Source organism: Cervus canadensis, chromosome 33, assembly GCF_019320065.1.
Source record: "Cervus canadensis isolate Bull #8, Minnesota chromosome 33, ASM1932006v1, whole genome shotgun sequence".
In the NCBI taxonomy this organism is placed as follows: domain Eukaryota; kingdom Metazoa; phylum Chordata; class Mammalia; order Artiodactyla; family Cervidae; genus Cervus; species Cervus canadensis.
The window spans coordinates 16,373,538-16,392,801 of NC_057418.1; the positions used below are offsets into that span (position 1 = coordinate 16,373,538).

General features: G+C 42.0%; 1 protein-coding gene across 5 annotated transcripts in view; it reads left to right on the top strand.

Annotated features, from left to right (window-relative positions):
- PHACTR2 (phosphatase and actin regulator 2) overlaps nucleotides 1-19,264 on the top strand; it is a 291,012-nt gene that overhangs the window by 236,634 nt on the left and 35,114 nt on the right. For all 5 annotated transcript variants that reach the window (XM_043456807.1, XM_043456804.1, XM_043456806.1 and 2 more), the window contains 4 exons: nucleotides 3,705-4,233; nucleotides 11,698-11,903; nucleotides 13,475-13,631; nucleotides 18,575-18,630. In XM_043456807.1, coding sequence (XP_043312742.1) covers nucleotides 3,705-4,233; nucleotides 11,698-11,903; nucleotides 13,475-13,631; nucleotides 18,575-18,630 — 948 coding nt within the window. The remainder of the gene's footprint in view (nucleotides 1-3,704; nucleotides 4,234-11,697; nucleotides 11,904-13,474; nucleotides 13,632-18,574; nucleotides 18,631-19,264) is intronic.

Sequence of the window (19,264 nt, forward strand, 5' to 3'; positions counted from 1 at the left end):
AGAGTCTTTTGTTGCTGTCTCTACCAAGTGGATCTGTTCACTCATTAGGTTTAGGGTGAATAGATGTCTTTCTTCCTGAGTCTCCACTGTCCGTGCAAAACCCAGTAGAAGGATACAGGGAGTATCCTTGTATGCCTGATGAGTAGCCATGATATGATCTGACATTAGTGGCTTCTCAGGGTGGCTCTAGTAGCAAAGGACCCGCATGCCAATGCCAGAGACATAAGAGAGGCGGGTTTGATCCCTGGGTCGGAAAGATCCCCTCAAGGAGGGCATAGCAACCCACTCCAGTATTCTTGCCTGGAGAATCCCATGGACGGGAGCTCGGCAGGCTCCACAGGGTCAACAAAGAGTTGGACCTGACTGAAGTGACTTAGCATGCATGATCTGACATTATGCAAATATCGACTGGCCTGCCTGTTTGAGTTTATGGGTGGCTCTTTGGCTTGCGTTTTTTCTTTCAAAACATCTTAAGTTTGCACATTAAAACATGACACCTCTTTGACATATTTGCTGGATCTTAATGTCTTAAATCTTAGAGTCATCTTTCTAATGAGAAAGGGCTCACATCACCTAGTTGCTCCACCCCGCCCCCACTCTCTACTGGAGTCCCAGCTGCTCGGCAGAGTTGGATGTTACATGCTCAGTGTCCGCTTCCTGACCCCATAAACTTCAACGTGTCACAAGAGGTGCGGTTGTAAGCTGCCGCTGCAGATCACCAGAGGATGTTTGGGTGATTCCGTCACTTCATGTCATGTGTGTCCAGCTTTCCCTTCCACGTCAGATGTGCTTAATGCAAAGTGGAGTCGCCATTCTAGTGAAGTGGAATGAGTTAGCCTCCCCTGTCATCCAGCTTTTAAAAGGATATTAATCCAAATATATATGCTGAGCGGCTTTTTCCCATCACATGCCTAAAAATTGTCCGTGCTAGAAGGTCTGCTGTGCCTAGCAAACCTTATTCTCCTTAAAATCAGCAGCCACTTTCTCAAAATCAACTACCACGATATGCCTTGGTGTTGATCTTTCCCCTTGGTAATTTATACCCATGATGCTCAGGTTCAAAGAATGGCTTAGGTGACAGTATAACAGAACGCATTGTAAATAGGTTCCTCTCTCCCAGAGTTCCTCTTGTTGACCTTTGACCTTGCTTGTCTGGGTCTCTTCCAATAAGCTCTGAAATGAACATCTCAGAATGCTGAGCCTCTGGGGCCTACAGGCCATTTTCTCAGGGACCAGCTGCCATCACCCATCAGCGTCCACTCCTGTTGGCGTCGCTGTGTGTCACCCAGCCTGCCTAGCACGCCCCAGGACAAATGCTTCAAGTGAGGCTGTTGCTGATTTATTTCCTGAAGAGAAGCCCCAGACTCTCAGCCCGTTCCTGGGCATGAAGACCCACCTCCCCAGGCCCCGCAGAGCAGCAGCTCATGATAGACTTGGCTTGTCCTCTCTCTTACTGCAGGAGAGATTTTGAGTTATTTCCAGGTATTTTATTTGAAGACTAATTTGTTAACTCTGGATGTTCCTAAGAGCAAAGTATAGTCATGTTATCCACTGTATTAAAAGAGGCCCAACTGGCCCTCAGTGTGAACAAGAGGCTTGCCGTTCTCAGGGTTATCACAGAGAAACAAGATTGCCTTGAAGTCTACCAAGCCCAGCATGTGAAGATCCTTTTATCGAATGTTGGTCATGCTCCTGAATCCTACTCATATTCCATTTGTAACCATCTGGAACTTTCTGCTTGGTAACTTCGCTTTATTTGAATAATGTTGACGTTTCGGGAAAGTTATTTCAAATTAACTCCCAATTTTTAGTCAGACGTTTTACACTGTTTCAAAAACTGTTGGTTCAGATTCTTCCTGTGTTACTAAGTTAGTTAGTCCTCTAGATCCCCAGATACCGGTTAGCACATTCACCTGCTTTGCTAGTAAAGTAACATCTCATATGTTTTTCTTTCTCGTTGTTTTACACTGTGTTAACAACAGAAATATTTTACTGAGAAGAGGTAGCATTTCATTTTTAATCACAGCCATAATTCAATGTAACTTGAGCAACACTTCAGCAAAATCCTCATTTTAGGAGATGGTCAAAAGAGAAATATATTAACATGGTGTGAATTTGCACACTAGACTTAAAAATTGTCTTTTTTCTTAAGCAAGCCTGAAGTTAATTTTGCTGTTAGAAAAGAAAGAATTTTTTAAAAGAAAAAATAAGTAGAACTGATGTGTAGAAGAAATTCTGTTCCGCTTACCTAAGACCTAACTAAACATGATTAGACAGACAGCAAGTCTTTAGCATCTTGGTTGTGAAAGATAAAGTTCAAATGTACCTAGACTCCAGGAGTGTGCTTCATATGTTTGTCCCATAAGTAAATGAAGATTGTTTGTTTCAAAGAAATATTGACAAGCCCTGACATGGAGGAGAATTCTTGTAAGTACAGGTATCTAAAACAATAAAGCCCTCAAGCCACAGAGACTTGTTTTAAGCCTGCATCTTTACACACAGTATGACTAGCTTCTCTCGGTAGACCAGAGTTGGTAAAGTCATACATCTCATTGTCTATTCCTTTATTTGTTCTTCTGACCCTCCCAATTGGCTTCAATAAAGTTATAACCAGAGGTAAGTTACAACAAATAACATCTGTATGCAGAGTGTGTTGGCTCCACAATCTAACAAGGTTTTTCTAATTTTTCTGTGGAAGATAGTTTGATCCCTCAGGAAAAAGAGGGAATGTACAGCCTTCTCACAGAAGAAGCAATTATGGGAAATGCATAGATCATAAAGGTCATGAAATAATAGTTTAAATGTATTTCTGTGATACAAAGAAAAAGAGGGTTAAGTTTTATTTTCCCTGAAAATGGTTTGGTTGAAGGTATCCAGAAGTCGACCAACATGCCACGGCCATGGTCATGACCCTGGCTATCCTCTGATGAGGATATCCTTCTAGGAACATAAGTAGTTTCAGAAGATCTGAGAATGATACTCCACTACATTCAAACACTACACATGTACACATTTTTGGTTAAAAAAAAAGAAAACTGTTTTCTGCCTCGATGTTTTAGGGGACTTGTCTTTCCAATGCGGCCATGTGTTTTTTTTTCCTTTGCCCCATCACCCCTGCAGATAAAGAGATAGGGCAGCGTGGCAAGCGCTCTCTCTCAGCACTGGGGAGAGCTGGTTTGGAGTTTGCTCTTTTAGCAGGAAGATGAGTAAATTTGCTTTTGGCCAGAAAGGAGCAGGTGGTATATACACCAGCCTCTTCTGAGTGTGGGCTACTGTGTTCCCAGAAAGGCATCATAGAACGTGTATCGTCTGTGATGAGAGTAAGCTTGTACTACACCCAGGTAGCTGCTGGTACCTCTCCACACTATAATGTCCCTTCCTTGGAGCATACGGAGACTTTTCCAGGTGACCAGAGGGCAGAGAGGTGAGGCATGCCCTTTGGCTGGCTCAGCTAAAGACTGGAGGAGGGAGAAGACCTTGTACCTTAGGGTTTGGCCTCAAGCATCCCTTGCTCCCTTCTAGGTTGGGGGCAGGGAGGGGGCAGAAAACAAGACCATTGTTGTCATTTACCTATTTTCCTTAATGCATTTATTCAAAGTTTTATTGTTTAAAGGGAACAGTGTCATTGGCAATTGCAACTGGGTTATTTGTGTTTAAAATGTGTTCTCTTCTTGGACTCTTAATGCGAAATCTCTCTGCTTCAGCTGGTTCCTCTCATTCAAGAAAAACAACTGGCTCCAAAGCATCAGCTTCACCATCTACTTCCTCCACCTCATCTCGTCTCAAAGCCTCCAAGGAGACAGTTTCTAGCAAAATGGGGACAGTGGGAATCACAAAGGGCAAGAAAAAAACTGGCAAGCAGCCACCGTCTCGACTGTCCTCAGAGGCAACCACTTCTGGCACATCTGACCTTAAAGGGGAGCCTTCGGAGACCGGGGTGGAGAGTCTCACAGCCAAGCAGACTGTCCCTGGGGCCGAGGAGCAGACCACAGGCAAACCCAAGTCTGCAGTCCCTCCGGCCCCGGTGACTCCACCGCCTCCCACCCCCGCCCCTTCTCTCCCCCTGGAGGAGCGGAGCACTGTTGCCTCGGAGACCCCTGTCGTCCTGATCAGCAGTGGAGCCGACCTCCCTGCCTTAGATCCAGGTCAGCTTCTCTGCACTGAAGACGCGACAGACAGAACCACTTTCCACTCAGGCACTGGCACAAGTGTTAGCAGAGAAAATGCAAAATGGTGAGTCGGGGCAAAAACCCCATATCCTGTCCATGTTACTGGGACTCAAGATCACTAACTCACTCTACTGGCAAGGAAGGAACTTACTTTGGTTTCTTTTATAATGTAATCTGGTGAATGTTAGGTGAACACACCTATAATCCAATCATCGATTTATTTTTCTAATTGAATTACGGCTGATTTCCAGTGTTAGTTTCAGGAGTACCACAAAGTGATTCATATATGTGTATGTGTGTGTATGTATACATTGTTTCTCAGATTTTTTTCCCTTAAACGTTGAAAGATATTGAATATAATTCCCTGTGCTGTATAAATAGGTCCTTGTTGTTTATCTCTTTTATATATGGTAGTGTCTGTCTATTAATCCCAAACTCATAATTTATCCCTCCCTCCCCCTGCTGTTCCTGTTGGTAACCGTAGGTTTGTTTTCTATGCCTGTGAGTCTATTTCTGTTTTATAAATAAGTTCATTAGTTTCATTTTTTTAGATTCCATATATAAGTGATATCATAGGATATTTGACTTTATCTGACTTAGCCTGATAATCTCTAGGTCCATCCACGTTGCTGCAAATAGCATTATTTCATTCTTTTTGTGACTGAGTGATATTCCCTCATGTATATAAATGTATGTTTACCACGTCTTCTTTATCCATTCATCTGTGGATGGACATTTAGGTTGTTCCCCTGTCTTGGCTATTGTAAACAGTGCTGCTGTGAACATTGGGGTGCATGAGTCTTGATTTTTCATAGCCCTGACCCAGGAATGCCAGGGGCTACTGGAGACAATGGTCCTACTGACAGATCGACTTCAGACCTGTGGCTTCAAGGATGTTTAGAGTCTGCTTCATCACTACTCAGCGGTCCTTTTTCTTTTTCCTGAACAGTTTCCTCCTCTTTCCTTACAGTGATTATTTTAGGTCTTTACCACTTGTGTCCAGATTGCTCCACCCACTCCTGAAAACCATCTTCATTTCCACAAGTTCATCTTCATAGAATTCTCCGTCTCCAAGAAAATAAAGAGGATCAGAAAAGAACTCTTTTCCAACTCCTTTTCCTCCAACCTTAGGGTGACTATCTTTCTTGCTTTCTCAATCCCCAACCCAGTTTAAGTGTTATCTCCTCTCTGAAGCCTTTTGAGATTCATCCAGACAAGACTGGCTGTTACATACACTCTGACAGTGCTTTTTTTCCCCCAACTATGAGGCAGAACCAACCAGTCCATCCTAACGGAGATCAGTCCTGGGTGTTCATTGGAAGGACTGGTGCTGAAGCTGAAACTTCAATACTTTGGCCACCTCATGCGAAGAATTGACTCATTAGAAAAGACCCTGATGCTGGGAGGGATTGGGGGCAGGAGGAGAAGGGGACGACAGAGGATGAGATGGCTGGATGGCATCACTGACTCGATGGACATGAGTTTGAGTAAACTCCGGGAGTTAGTGATGGACAGGGAGGCCTGGCATGCTGCCATTCATGGGGTCGCAAAGAGTTGGACATGACTGAGCGACTGAACTGAATGAGGCAGAACTGGGCTTCCCTGGTGACTCAGTGGTAAAGAACCTGCCTTCCAGGAAGATCCCCTGGAAAAGGGCATGGCAACCCACTCCAGTATTCTTGCCTGGAGAATCCCGTGGACAGAGGAGCCTGGTGGACTACAGTCCATAGCGTCACAAAGTCGGACACGACTGAAGTGACTTAGCATGCACACATGCCAATACAGGAGATGCAAGTTTGAGCCCGGGGTTGGGACGACCCCTTGGAGTAGAAAATGTCAATCTACTCCAGTATTCTTGCTTGGACAATCCCATGTTTAGAGGAGCCTGGCAGGCTACAGTCCATGGGGTCACAATAGTCAGACATGACTTAGCAACTAAACATGAACAACAACATGGGACAGAACTAACCACTGTGTCTTATTTACTTCTTATCTGTAGCAACCAGTACAAAATCTGGTATGACATAGGCATGTTATCATCCAGTTTCCCAAGCCAGAATTCGTCCTAGGGTGCTCATTCTCCTCTGCTTTCCAGATCTAATCACTCACAAAGTCCTATAAATTTTATGCGTAAAGATCAATAAGACTTGTAAGCTCTCCTGTCCCTTGAGTGTGAGGAGAAGACTGACAGAGTATAGTAGATGTTATTGCCGATTCTATCTGGGAAAGCCTTGGAGCTCTTAAATCCAGTCTCTTCTAAGAATAAAATCCAAATTCACTCTTTGTTTAATTTACTATTTCCCCTTTCAAAATAAATCTTTGTCATGTTATACTTAAAAAAAATAGTGCATTAATTAAGTTGATTTGGATCAAGAGATTCAAGTATCAACTTTAATTATTTAATTGCTAATAATATTGACCTTCATCTATTGAATACTTATTTGATGTCAGGAACTGCCAGTTATTTAATTCACATCAGTTTCTCCTGAAATATTTCTGTGTAATATATGAAAAAAACTGATGCCAAAAGAGATAAGAGAGATTGCGCACGATCACCCAGGTAGGAAGTGACAAGATGCAAACCCAGAGCCGCACATCAGATTCATTCCTCTGTTGCTGTTCAGTCTGTCAGTCATGTCCGACTCCTTGTGACCCATGGACCGCAGCATACCAGGCTTCCCTGTCCTTCACTATCTCCCAGAGATTGGTCACACTCATGTCCATTGAGTCGGTGATGCCATTCCCGCTATTGCCCGCTTCTCCTCCTACCCTCAGTCTTTTCCAGAATCAGGGTCTTTTCCAATGAGTCAGCTCTTCACATCAGGTGGCCAAGTACTGGAGCTTCAGCTTCAGCATCAGTCCTTCCAACGAATACTCGAGAGTCGATTTCTTTTAGTGTTGACTGATTTGATCTCCTTGCTGTCAAAGGGTCTCTCAGGAATCTTCTCCGGCACCACAATTTGAAAGCATCAATTCTTTGGTGCTCAGCCTTCTTTCTGGTCCAACTCTCGCATCCATACATGACTATGGAATTTCATAAGTTTCCAAACACTTGCTTCTACTTCTTTTGCAGGTCCTTTTGTGTTTGTTTCTATTATTTTGAGTACTATCATTCAAAGGAAAGCCAAGGGGAGATAAATAAATATTAATGTACAAATTATTTTTTTCGATATTTTAACAAATGATACGAAAAAGGATATATTGAATTGAATGCTTTTGGTGTCCTGAATACTTCCAGCCCAGAGCAGGTGTCTTTTAATTATTAGTGTTTGCTAACATCAGCATCAATTCCAGTCTTTAGAACAGAACAGTCATTCGACCATATATTTTTTGCTTGCCTTCTACGTGCCAGGCAATGTACAAAGCACCAAAGATAAAAATGTGGACAAGACATTATAATTAAGATTAGTTTTTACCTGGGCTTCCATGGCAGTCCAGTGGTTAAGACTCTGCCCTTCCATAACAGGGGCTGTGGGTTTGATCCCTAGTCAGGGAACTAAGATCCTACATGCCATGGTGCATGGCCAAAAAGAAAATATTTAAAAAAAACAAAAACAAAAAAACAAGATTAGCTTTTACCAAAATAATTAGGGAAGAAGATCAAATACATGGATTCACTATTCAGTATATTAAAGAACAAGATATAAAATATAAAATAATTCCTCAGATAGTCTCAGGCACTGAGAAAGCATTTCCAAAGGTGACCTGATTCTGTCCAGCTCACTAGCAGAATCATTTTAGGAAGGGCACTATACAGTGCTAAGCTTCATGCTGGAGGCTTAATATCTGTCTTCAGCCTGAGTACTTGGAGGATTGACAGAGAAGAGAGGTGAGCATCTCTGCTCCATTTCCACTGGGACTGTGATCAGAGGGAGTGAGCTGAGAACATCATTAGACAACGAGGTATTTATAATAGGGTTTCCTGTCAGTCAGGGTCACTATAATGCTTTCCTAGAAGAGGGCATGGAGATTTTCTCCTCTGTACATTCTTCAAAATTAAAAATTTAAATTACAGTTCATCCCACAGGGACAGTTTGTGTTTGCTTTTGAGTTAATGAGCTTGGAATAAGTAGTCTCTCAAATTTCCTTCCAAATGCTTTCTTCCGTTTTTAAGTGGAGATGTGAATTAGAATTTCTGGCTCTTCGTCTCGTGCTCTGCTTAGAACTCTCCCTCAGTTATGTTTAGTCAACGAATGTGTGAAAATTCTGTCATTTTATGAAGAGGCTTTTGTTGGGAATGTAAATGTGAACACTTTAAAGACGACAAGTGGCCCTGTGTAAAAACACCTACTTTTATTCACATAGTGCAGGCTAGTAACTATTTGGTAGATTTCTGTTTGTTGGTAGGTTCGTTAGTAGTGGATAATTCTGGTGTAATGTAAAGCAGAAACTAATACATCCATTTGAAGCCCATATCCAAATGAGATTTGACTCTTTTATCCAGAAACATTTATAGAGTTCACTGTATTGTACAGGGTGCCCAAGATATGTAGGAATAAATTAAGAGCCAAGTCATGAGTTGATTGATAAAAATTTAGAGTAAAGTATTTAATATTAAATTAAATATAGTATATAATATATCAACATAAAACATTATTAGGTATGAATTAAAATATAACATCACATTTGATAGGTAGACTGTGAATCTTAATAACATAACATTTGATAGACTTTTGAATCTGGGTTGTAGACTGGACTTGCTACCTTGTTTGGGCAACTCTTTCATGGCATTCTTGGGTTCCATGAACTACACATTACCTGCCATCCTTATACTATAGAACATAGGTCTCCCCTCCACACAGGCCCATGGCCCGTTAGGAACCAGGCCACACAGCAGGAGGTGAGCAGCAGGTGAAACCGAAACCATCCCCCACTTCAATTCACAGAAGAACTGTCTTCTTTGAAATTGGTCCCTGGTGCCAAAAAAGTTGGGGACTACTGCTCTAGAACAATGGTTAGGTTGTCAATATAGGCAGAAGTCTTTAAAAACTGCAACGCATTATAAAATGCAAATGATGAGATTAAAATAATAATCAGTATCATGATAAATTAATGAACAGTGATATGAACAAATACTAGGACTCATTCCTGAGATAGCTTTGTTCTGCTCCTCAGAATGTGTTAATAGTTGGCATATCTTTTTAATGTGCTTCAGTCACCCACACTGGCAGACTCTTCAAGCAAGAATGGCCTCCAGTGGCAGTACACTAGAAATCCAGACTGTGAAAAAATTTTTCCATAAAATAAATCTTCTCATATTTAGAGTGAGATTTCATACTTTGGAAGCAACGTGGTAGTTTCTCAGAAAATTAAACATAAGATTACCGTATGATTCCGCAATTCTACTTCCGTGTACGTGTGCTTGGTCACTTCAGTTGGGTCTGACTCTTTGCAGCCCTATGGACTGTAGCCTGCCAGGCTCCTCTTTCCATGGGATTGTCCAGGCAAGGATACTGGAGTGGGTTGCTGTGCCCTCCTGCAGGGGATCTTGCTGACTCAGGGCTCAAATTCACCTCTCTTGCACTGAAGGTGGATTCTTTGCTGGCAAGTCACCGGAGAAGCCCGCTTCTGTGCATATAACCAAAAAATTTGAAAGCAGGTACTCAAACAGATATTTATACACCAATGTCCATAGATGTGGGAAGATCCCCTGGAGTAGGTAATGGCAACCCACTCCAGTATTTTTGCCTGGAAAATCCCATGGACAGAGGAGCCTGGTGGGCTACAGTCCATGGGCTCGAAAAGAGTCAGACGTGACTGAGCGGCTGAGCACACGTGCACATCCATAGCTGCGTTATTCACAACAACCAGGAGGTAGAAACAACCCACACGTCCACAGAATGATGAGTTGATGAACAAAATGTGACATATACAGATGATGGAATACTATGCAGCTTTGAAAAGGAAGGAAATTCTGACACATGCTACAACATGCAGGAACTTTTAAGACATCCAAAGTGAGTATAAGTCAGACACAAAAGGACAAGTGTTGCATAATTGCACTTAAAGAAGCACCAAAAAAATAAAATAAGGAAGCACCAAAGACAGTCAAATCTGTAGAGACAGAAGGTAAAGTGGTGGTTGCCATGAGTTAAAGGAGGAGGAATGGACTCTTACTGTTTAATGGGTACAGAGTTTATGTTTGGGAAGATGAAAAATTCTGGAGATGGATGGTGGTGACAGTTGCACAACAGTATAAATAGACTTAATGCCACTGAACTAACTACGTCAGAATGGTTAAAGTGGTAAATTTTATACTTTATGTATTTTAGGCAATTAAAGAGGAAATTCCATATTTCCTCATTTGAAAACAAGAATTTTTGGCTGTTGGATTTTCCTAATAAGTTTAAAATTGAGTATTTCAGGCTTATCAACCACAAAGTGGAATGTTCAGTACCTTAGAGTCTGACAAAGTTGACCAGTTTTTATCATTCTAACAACTATTTAAAAAAATTTTTTTTTTTTGCCGTGTGAGCCCAAAGCACATGTTTTGCACTAAATGGTCGTTCAGAAGTGTGACATCCAAATTTGGATTCTTCTATTTGTATCAGAAAGCAGTGTGGGGAGCTTTTGTATCTTAAAATGAAGATTGCATTGTTTCTGATGTAAAGTATTTTTAAAATTCTAGTCTGTGAAATTGGCAAGCTTTGTATGTTTATAGTAACTTTAAGTCAGAAACTTTTACCAAGCTAAATAATAGAAACTCACTGCGTCCTTACATATCATCTTTCTTCTAGAGAGGCCACTTAGTTTTCACATTTTCCGTCTTGTATTATTAATATAATCTTATGATAATAGTAATATCATATAATATGGCAGTTTTATAAAGGGAGAAAATGAAGCAAAGAGAAGATACATAATTTTTGACTGTTAGTACACTGGCTGTGATGAAAAAATAGGATTAATTCACATAGCAGTTGAAGAAGATGTACTTTTCTGTGGCAGGACCCTTCTAGGTGCTGGGCTGCAAAACAAGAGTCCTCCTCCTTGTCGAGGAACTTTGCAGGGTTGGGGAGACAGACTGAGATGCATGTGCTAAGTGGGATGGTCTTCAGGTCACCATGGGAGCAGAGAGAGGGAGGCAAGGAGCTTGTTTGAGGGGCAGTGAAAGATTCCTTGGGGAGTTGAGGCTTTAATCTAGACCAAGAAGGATGAGTCAGAGTTATAGGTTCAAGAAAAAGTACAAAGTCAAATATCCAAGCGCTTCTGGCTCATTGTTCTTTCCACTGAACCTCCCTATGACTAGGGAAAAATACATTTTCAAAATAGAATTTTACAGTATCCATGTATTAAATGTATTGGTCACTACCTGGTCAATCCTTTTCATTTGCCAGATAAGACTCTAAAGCCTTGAGAATTAAGGAATGCAGTACTGTTGTGCTGTTTCAGCGAGTTTAGCTGGCTGGTTGCTTTCTCCTTTCACAGCCCCGAGGATGCTTATGAAACTAGAGCTCTGTCTCACGTGTTGGCATCACCCTCGAGGGTTGCTCTGAGCTTCACACCACCCCCATGTCTGTGCCTTTCACAGCTTCACAACCAAAGACGAGCTGGGGAAGGCAGCGCCTCAGCTCCTGACTCCCGGGCTGATGGGAGAGTCTTCAGAGTCCTTCAGTGCCTCAGAGGATGAAGGCCAAAGGGAATACCAGGCCAATGACTCCGACTCTGACGGACCTATCTTGTACACCGATGATGACGATGATGAAGAGGATGAGGACGAGGACGGCAGTGGAGAAAGTAAGACTTTTCAAGAGGGAGGGAGGGAGGGAAGTCCATGGTGGACAGAAGCAGGTGCATTCTGAAAAAACAAAAGGGTCATCAGGAACCAGACACCTGATGTTTTCTTTCCTCTCATCTGCCTTTCTCAGATTAGAAGTGTGTATCTTCTGAAGGTAAGGTGTAGATGACAGACCTTTCTGAAAGATGATTCCACAGGGCAGAGGGGTGAGGGAGACAGTCTGTGAGGCCAGTATGCCTATTTGAACTTGTCTAAAAAGTCAGTCAACAGAGGCCTTTTTTGGGTTGGTCAGAGAGGACCCTTCTACCCTGGGACCTTTCTTGAATAAGGAGCATCAATGGATATTCACTGGATTACCCATGGGAGGTGTTTGAGAATTTCACTCACTTTTATACTGTGGTTTAAAATGAGGAGTGAGTCAAGAATGACTAATACCTTTTAAGAACTAAAAGCAGTCACTCAGCTATAATAATAAAATGGTATGCTTTCTAAGAAGGAATGATAGTAAAGTGGACAAGGCCAACCATTTACATATAACTTAGGCAACTGGAAGGATGCTATTCTTTAAAAAAGCTTCTGAGAAGGATGACTTGGGAGGGATTCAGTATGGAATTTACAGTTTATGGAAACATTAATATATTCATGATTAAATAGTAGTTCGTCAAATTCCTTCTAGTTTGTACTGAACAATAAAAAAGATCATTATTGAACAACAGTAAAATCAGGCAACAGCAAAAATCATTGTCATCCTTTGGTGTTTATTATCCTCTATGAAATATCAGGGATTCTTGGGTAATTTAGGATTAAAACATCGGTATGGAAGATAGGGGCCTCCCAGGTGGTGCTAGTGGTAGAGAACCCACCTACCAGTGAAGGAGACATAGATACAGGTTCAATCCCTGAGTCAGGAAGATCCCTGGAGGAGGAAATGCCAACCCACTCCAGAATCCCATGGACAGAGGAGCCTAGCAGGCTACAATCCACGGGTTCACAGAGGCAGAGACAACTGAAGTGACTTAGCACACATGTGTACATCGAAGATAGACTTCTTTTGGTGTGGTTTTCTGAGTGAAGGGAGGAAAAGAGAAGACAAAGATATATTATACAAAATAAGCAAGGAGGCTAGGTTTTTAAGACTTGAAAAAGAGAAGAAAAAGGTATTATGTATTCAGTAATTTCCATGATATGCCGTCTCAGCAGAATAAACTTCAGATACCACTATCGGGTTCCATGGACAGAGGAGCCTGGTAGGCTGCAGTCCATGGGATTCAAAGAGTCAGACGCGACTGAGCAACTTCATTCATCATCACTGTCCATATATGATGAGTTGATAGTTGCAGGTTTTTTCAGTTTCCCAACATTTTTCAGAACATTAAAAAACAAACAGTTTTTCAACATGAATTGCATCTAACGTGAAACTTTTTTTTTTACTTTAGGTTAATTGCAATTCTGCTCTTGTATGTGGATAAAGAATTTGGTCTGGCTCTGTTTAAAAAGCCTCTGCCGTGTGTAACCTGAGGGCCACTTGTTAAAAGCCTTTCTCTGCGCTTCTGCTTTTTCCAATCCTCAGGTGCTTTGGCAAGCAAGATACGACGAAGGGACACACTTGCTATCAAACTTGGCAACAGACCATCTAAGAAGGAATTAGAGGACAAAAACATCTTGCAGCGCACATCTGAAGAAGAGAGGCAGGAAATCCGACAGCAGATTGGAACCAAGCTCGTCAGGTAATTGCTGACGTTTGGGAAGAGTGCTGATGAGTTCTTGCTTTTCCCTCTCCTGCAGTTCCCTTCCTAACTGAGATCACCGTGAATTCCTCCCGGAAGGGCATACTTGGCCTCTCTGATCTTTTAAAGTTGGTCTTCGATGGTAAATCACTCAATGAGCCTGCCTTTATTAAAAAAAATATATATATATACTGTTTTTTATTTTTTATTTTTTTGGGCCATGCCCTGTAACATGTGGGATCTTAGTTCCCTAACCAGGGATCAAACCCATGCCTCCTGCAGTGGAAGCTTGGGGTCTTAACCACTGAACCACCGAGGAAGTCCAAAGCACCTGCTTATTGGTCCATCTAGCCAGTTGGCTTTGAGGTCGCCAAAGCCTGATCCAAGTAGGGACAGGCTCTTTCTATAAAGGACCAGTTAGTGAATATTTTAGGCTTTGTTGGCCAGACAGTCCCTGTTGCAGCTGCTGGACTCTGCTGTGGTAGCATGGAAGCAGCCATAAACAGTGCAGAAACGGATGAGTGCGGCTACATTCCAAGAAAACGTTCTTCACCAAAACAGGCAACAGGCCACATTTGACCTGCCACCCATAGCTTGCCCATCTCCTGGTCTGATTCACGGACTCCCTAACATTCCTGAGATTGCCGCAAGGTTCTGCCCTGGGGGCTGTGAGACGATAGAAACATTAGTTAGTGTCAGTGGCCAATTACATCCAAGTCGGGGAACCATAGCCCCTAAATGAAAACTTCCCACTTTTTACTCCAAATAAATGGTCTCTGACTGCACTTCCTGCTTTTAGCCATTGTAGGATGTCTACTTTGCCACTTGTGTCTTTGGGAGCCCATGTAATTGGCAGGGGTTTTTTTAATTATTATTTTTATTGGAGTTATTTATTGGAGGTATTGTATTGGAGTTTATTTATTTTATAATTGCTTTGCAATGTTCTGTTGGTTTCTGCTGTACAATAAAGTGAACCAGCCCTATGAATACATATATCCCCTCCCTCTTGGACCTTCTTTCCACTCCATTCCCCCCGTCCCACCCCTCTAGGTCATCACAGCACCAATCTGAGCTCCCCGTGCTATAGAGCAGATTCCCACTAGCTATTTTACACATATTAGTGTATATATCCTGGTCTCCCAACTCGTCCCACCCTCCCCTTCTCCTCCTGTGTCCACATGTCTGTTCTCTACATCTGCATCTCTATTCCTGCCCTGGAAATAGACTCATCTGTACTATTTTTCCAGATGCCACGTATATGCGTAACGGGCAGTTTTAATAGACGTGAGTGCTGAAGCTCTCCTTTTTATTATCGATATAAGCTTTTATTTAAGTATTATTTTGCTACCGTCCCTCATGCTGCATTAAAAAACAGGTTCTATCAGTTAGGGAGAAGGGAACAGTCTGAACCACCAGAACAAGATTTGGAGGTAGGAGAGAAGTCCTCCCTGGCTTGGGTGTCGGAGATTTCTGTGACTGTGGTGTACCTGCAGGGTTGGCCATGAACGTTCCAGAAGCCATTATCTGTTTCACAGATTGAGGCCAAGCCCAGCACTTATGCTGGTAAAACAGACGGTACACCGAAGCCGTGGATCCTAGCGAGCACTTAATACAATTAAGTATTTTTAATTAATTTAAATTATTATGTATCCCTTACATCGGTAAAACACTTTTAAACATTAAACCCAATGTCAGCCACTTTATGAAGAAATAGACATGTCTACCTTGCTCTAGTTCAGTGTTTCTGAAGAGCGACTTAAAATGAGAAAATCATTCTAAAGCAGTATTTCTTTACATGATAATACTATCTGGAAGGTTATACAAGAAGGAAATAATCCAACAGGGGGAGAAAAAAAAAAACCACTGTATTTTACAAAGATATTTATTTCAAGGGTATTTATAGCAATAAGAAATTAAAACAAACCCCAAACACTCCAAGACAGGGACTGATGAAGAACATTGTGAGAAGCTGACACCATGAAACAACCATGTTGTTCAGTTGCCCAGTCGTGTCCGACTCTTTGCAGCCCCGTGGACTGCAGCACACCAGCCCTCCCTGACCCCATCATCTCCTGAAGTTTGCCCAAGTTCATGCCCATTGTGCCAGTGTTGCCATCCAGCCATCTCATACTCTGACACCCTTTTCCTTCTGCCCTCAATCTTTCCCAGCATCAGGGACTTTTCCAGTGAGTTGACTGTTCGCATCAGACGACCAAAATACTGGAGCTTCAGCTTCAGCATCAGTTCTTCCAAAGAGTAGTTAGGGTTGATTTCCCTTAAGATTGACTGGTTTGATCTCCTTGCGGTCCAAGGGACTTGCAGGATCTTCTCCAGCACCACAGTTCTAAGGCATCGATTCTTTGGCATTCTGCCTTCTTTATGGTCCAGCTCTCACAACCATATATGACCACTGGGAAGACTGTAACCTTCACTATATGGACCTTTGCTGGCAGAGTAATGTCTCTGCTTTTCAACACACTGCCTAGGTTTTGTCATAGCTTTCCTGCCAAGGAGCAATCGTCTTCTGATTTCATGGCTGCTGTCACCGTACACAGTGATTATTATCTTTATAATAACGATAAGTTCTTTAATAGATGTTTAATAGATGTATAATTTATGTGGGGCTGCTCTCATAGCTCAGTTGGTAAAGAATCCACATACAATGCAGGAGACCCCAGTTCGATTCCTGGGTTGGGAAGATCCCCTGGAGAAGGGATAGGCTACCCACTCCAGTATTCTTGGGCTTCTCTTGTGGCTCAGCTGGTAAAGACTCTGTAATGTGGGAGACCTGGGTTCAATCCCTGGGTTGAGAAGATCCCCTGGAAAAGGGAAAGGCTGCCCATTCCAGTATTCAGGCCTGGAGAATTCCATGGACTATCACAAAGAGTCAGACACAACAAGAGCAACTTTCACTTTTGCGGGGGATTCCCTAGTAGCACAGTAGGTAAATAATCTGCCTGCAATGCAGGAAACCCAGATTCAATCCATGGGTCGGGAAGATCCCATGGAGAAGGAAATGGCAACCCACTCCGGTACTCTTGCCTGGAGAATTCCATGGACAGAGGAGCCTGGCGGGCCACAGTCCGCCGTATCACAAAGAGTCGGACACGACTGTGTGACTAGCTTTTACTTTTTCACTTTCATAATTTATTTAGAACCATTCTAGAGGGATCAAGAACCAGGAGCCTTTAATAATTTATGAGATTTCAGTAGGTGAAGAGGGAGAGAAGGGCATTCCAGATAAAGATAGTCCATAAGCAAAAGAAGAACAGTGTCTTTGGAGGATAATATAGTACAGAGATGTAATATAAGATACATGAATGGCACAAAATTTGGCTGGCATAGATGTTCACTGGGGCTTTCTGTGGGCTCACATATTAAGTGAATTTCAGGATAGCTCTAATGAAGATTAATGTTAAACTTTTGAATGAGCTATTCAAAATATCATTGATTTTAATTCTTCACACCATTTCTATACAGCCATAAACAGAGTTGACACCATCTTGTATTAAGATTGCCTTTCATGTATACTAATTTAATTTGCACAAATTCAGTCTATATCCCGAGGAAGTTTTTGTCAGTGATTAACAACAAATTAATAATGTAAGTAAGACCAAGACCAAGGGATATAAGGCCATTGAGCTCTTGTGTATAAATGGTTAGGTACTAATCCCAACTGAGCCTGGCTTTTCTCGAAGGCAGATGGGAAGGGCTTATGTAACCTAAGATAACTTTATATGCATTGTAAATTTATTTGAGATCCCAAAGCAGTGTTTTCCTGAAAACACTGTACAATATAGATTGAGCATGTCATGAGTTGATATGAACTCTTGAGCAGCAGGCTTTTCTTAGATTCTAATGATCTGTATGTTAATTAGGGTACAGGCTAAGCTGCTCTGAAAGAAACTGTTAGTTACTCAGTCACGTCCGACTCTGTGACTCTTTGGACCATAGCCTGCCAGGCTCCTCTGTCCATGGGATTTCCCAGGCAGAAACACTGGAGTGGGTAGCGACTTCCTTCTCCAGGGCATCTTCCTGACCGAGTCTCCTGCACTGTAGGCAGATTCTTTACCATCTGAACCACCGAGGAAGCCCCTTAACAGAGACCAAAACGTGCCGTGGTCCAAGCAAGACACTTTCGGGGTTTGTTTCTTTTTCACATCACAGCGTGGAAGGAGGTGGGCTGTCCAGTGTGGGTGGGGTACGCAGCTCCTGGCAGTCACACAGGTTCCCGGGTTCCTTCGTCTTGTTGCTCTTCCGTCTCCATGATATCCTCATCTGTATAATCCGAGCTGGCTCACATGGCCATGTTCAAGTGCTGGCCTGTGGAAGAAGGAAAGAGAGAGAAAGGAATACACTCCCAGTCATTTTAAGGGTAAAAAGCAGACGTTACAAACACCACTTCTGCTCACATCCCAAATCACAAGAGCTCAGTCACATGACTGTAGCTTGCCACTGGGGAGGCAGAAATTTATAGTTGTGTGTTTAGCTAAAACTCTGGGAGTTCTGCTTCCAGACAAAGGAAGGGAGGATGTGTAGTTAGCAGTCTTAGCCACAATCTCTAGTCTCCAAAGTAATGCAAGGCGGCTTTTATTTTGTAGGCTTAAAAATGGATTTTTGTGTAACGTTTCTGGTGATCCACTGGTAAAAAATCTGCCTTGCAGTGAGGGGACTTGTTCAATCCTTGGTCAGGGAACTAAGATCCCACATACTGTGGAGCAGCTAAGCCTGCACGCCACAGCAAAAAAAAAAAAAAAATCCGCCATGACTAAATTAACATCCCATGTGCCACAACTAAGAGCTGACACAACCAAGTAAATAAATAGTTTTAAAATGGATTTTTGTTTCTCAAAACATAAAGAAGCTTTGCTTATTGCTTTATTTTGCATCTCCCGCTAAGGGGACCTTGTTTGTAACCTGGCTTGTATGTTTTGTCATCACAGGAGACTTAGCCAGAGGCCCACCACTGAAGAATTAGAACAGAGAAATATCCTGAAGCGTGAGTATCATGTACTACACAGTGAATTCCTTGTGTAACCATGAACAAGCTCCCTCTAGAGACTATCCATTTATCAACAGGGAACCTTACTACATTTATTCACAAACGATTGAAATGACCCATTTAGATCACATTTTAATACAATTATTTCTTTGTCATTTTAAAAATAATTTCTTGAAGTTTGAATTTAATTTTATGGCTTGAAGCCTGATATCCCCCACAGCAATTGTGGTTGTGACATTTGTTTTTAAAAAGCATGAAATATATTCCACGTATTCTTTCACCCAGATACTAAATAGAAGAAAACGCTTTAGTGTGCTTGCTACTAAATGTCAAAGAAAAGGCCTAAGAATCCACAAGGAAATAAATCAAACGTTCCTATATTATTATTAATAATACAGTTTGTTGCCAGGTTTAACAAATGACTCCATTTAACACAGAATTTTGGGAAAAGGAATTTTTCAATCCATTTCATTTTCCTTTGTTATGATAACACTTATTTCCCTCCTGAGTTATTTATAATTTCTCAGCTCCTAAGGAGTTCTCCATTCATTTTCCTACTTCATTTTCCCATTCTCTTTCCCCCTTTATTTTCTTTGACTTCACTTTTTACTCATCAGTCTGGTCGTATTTA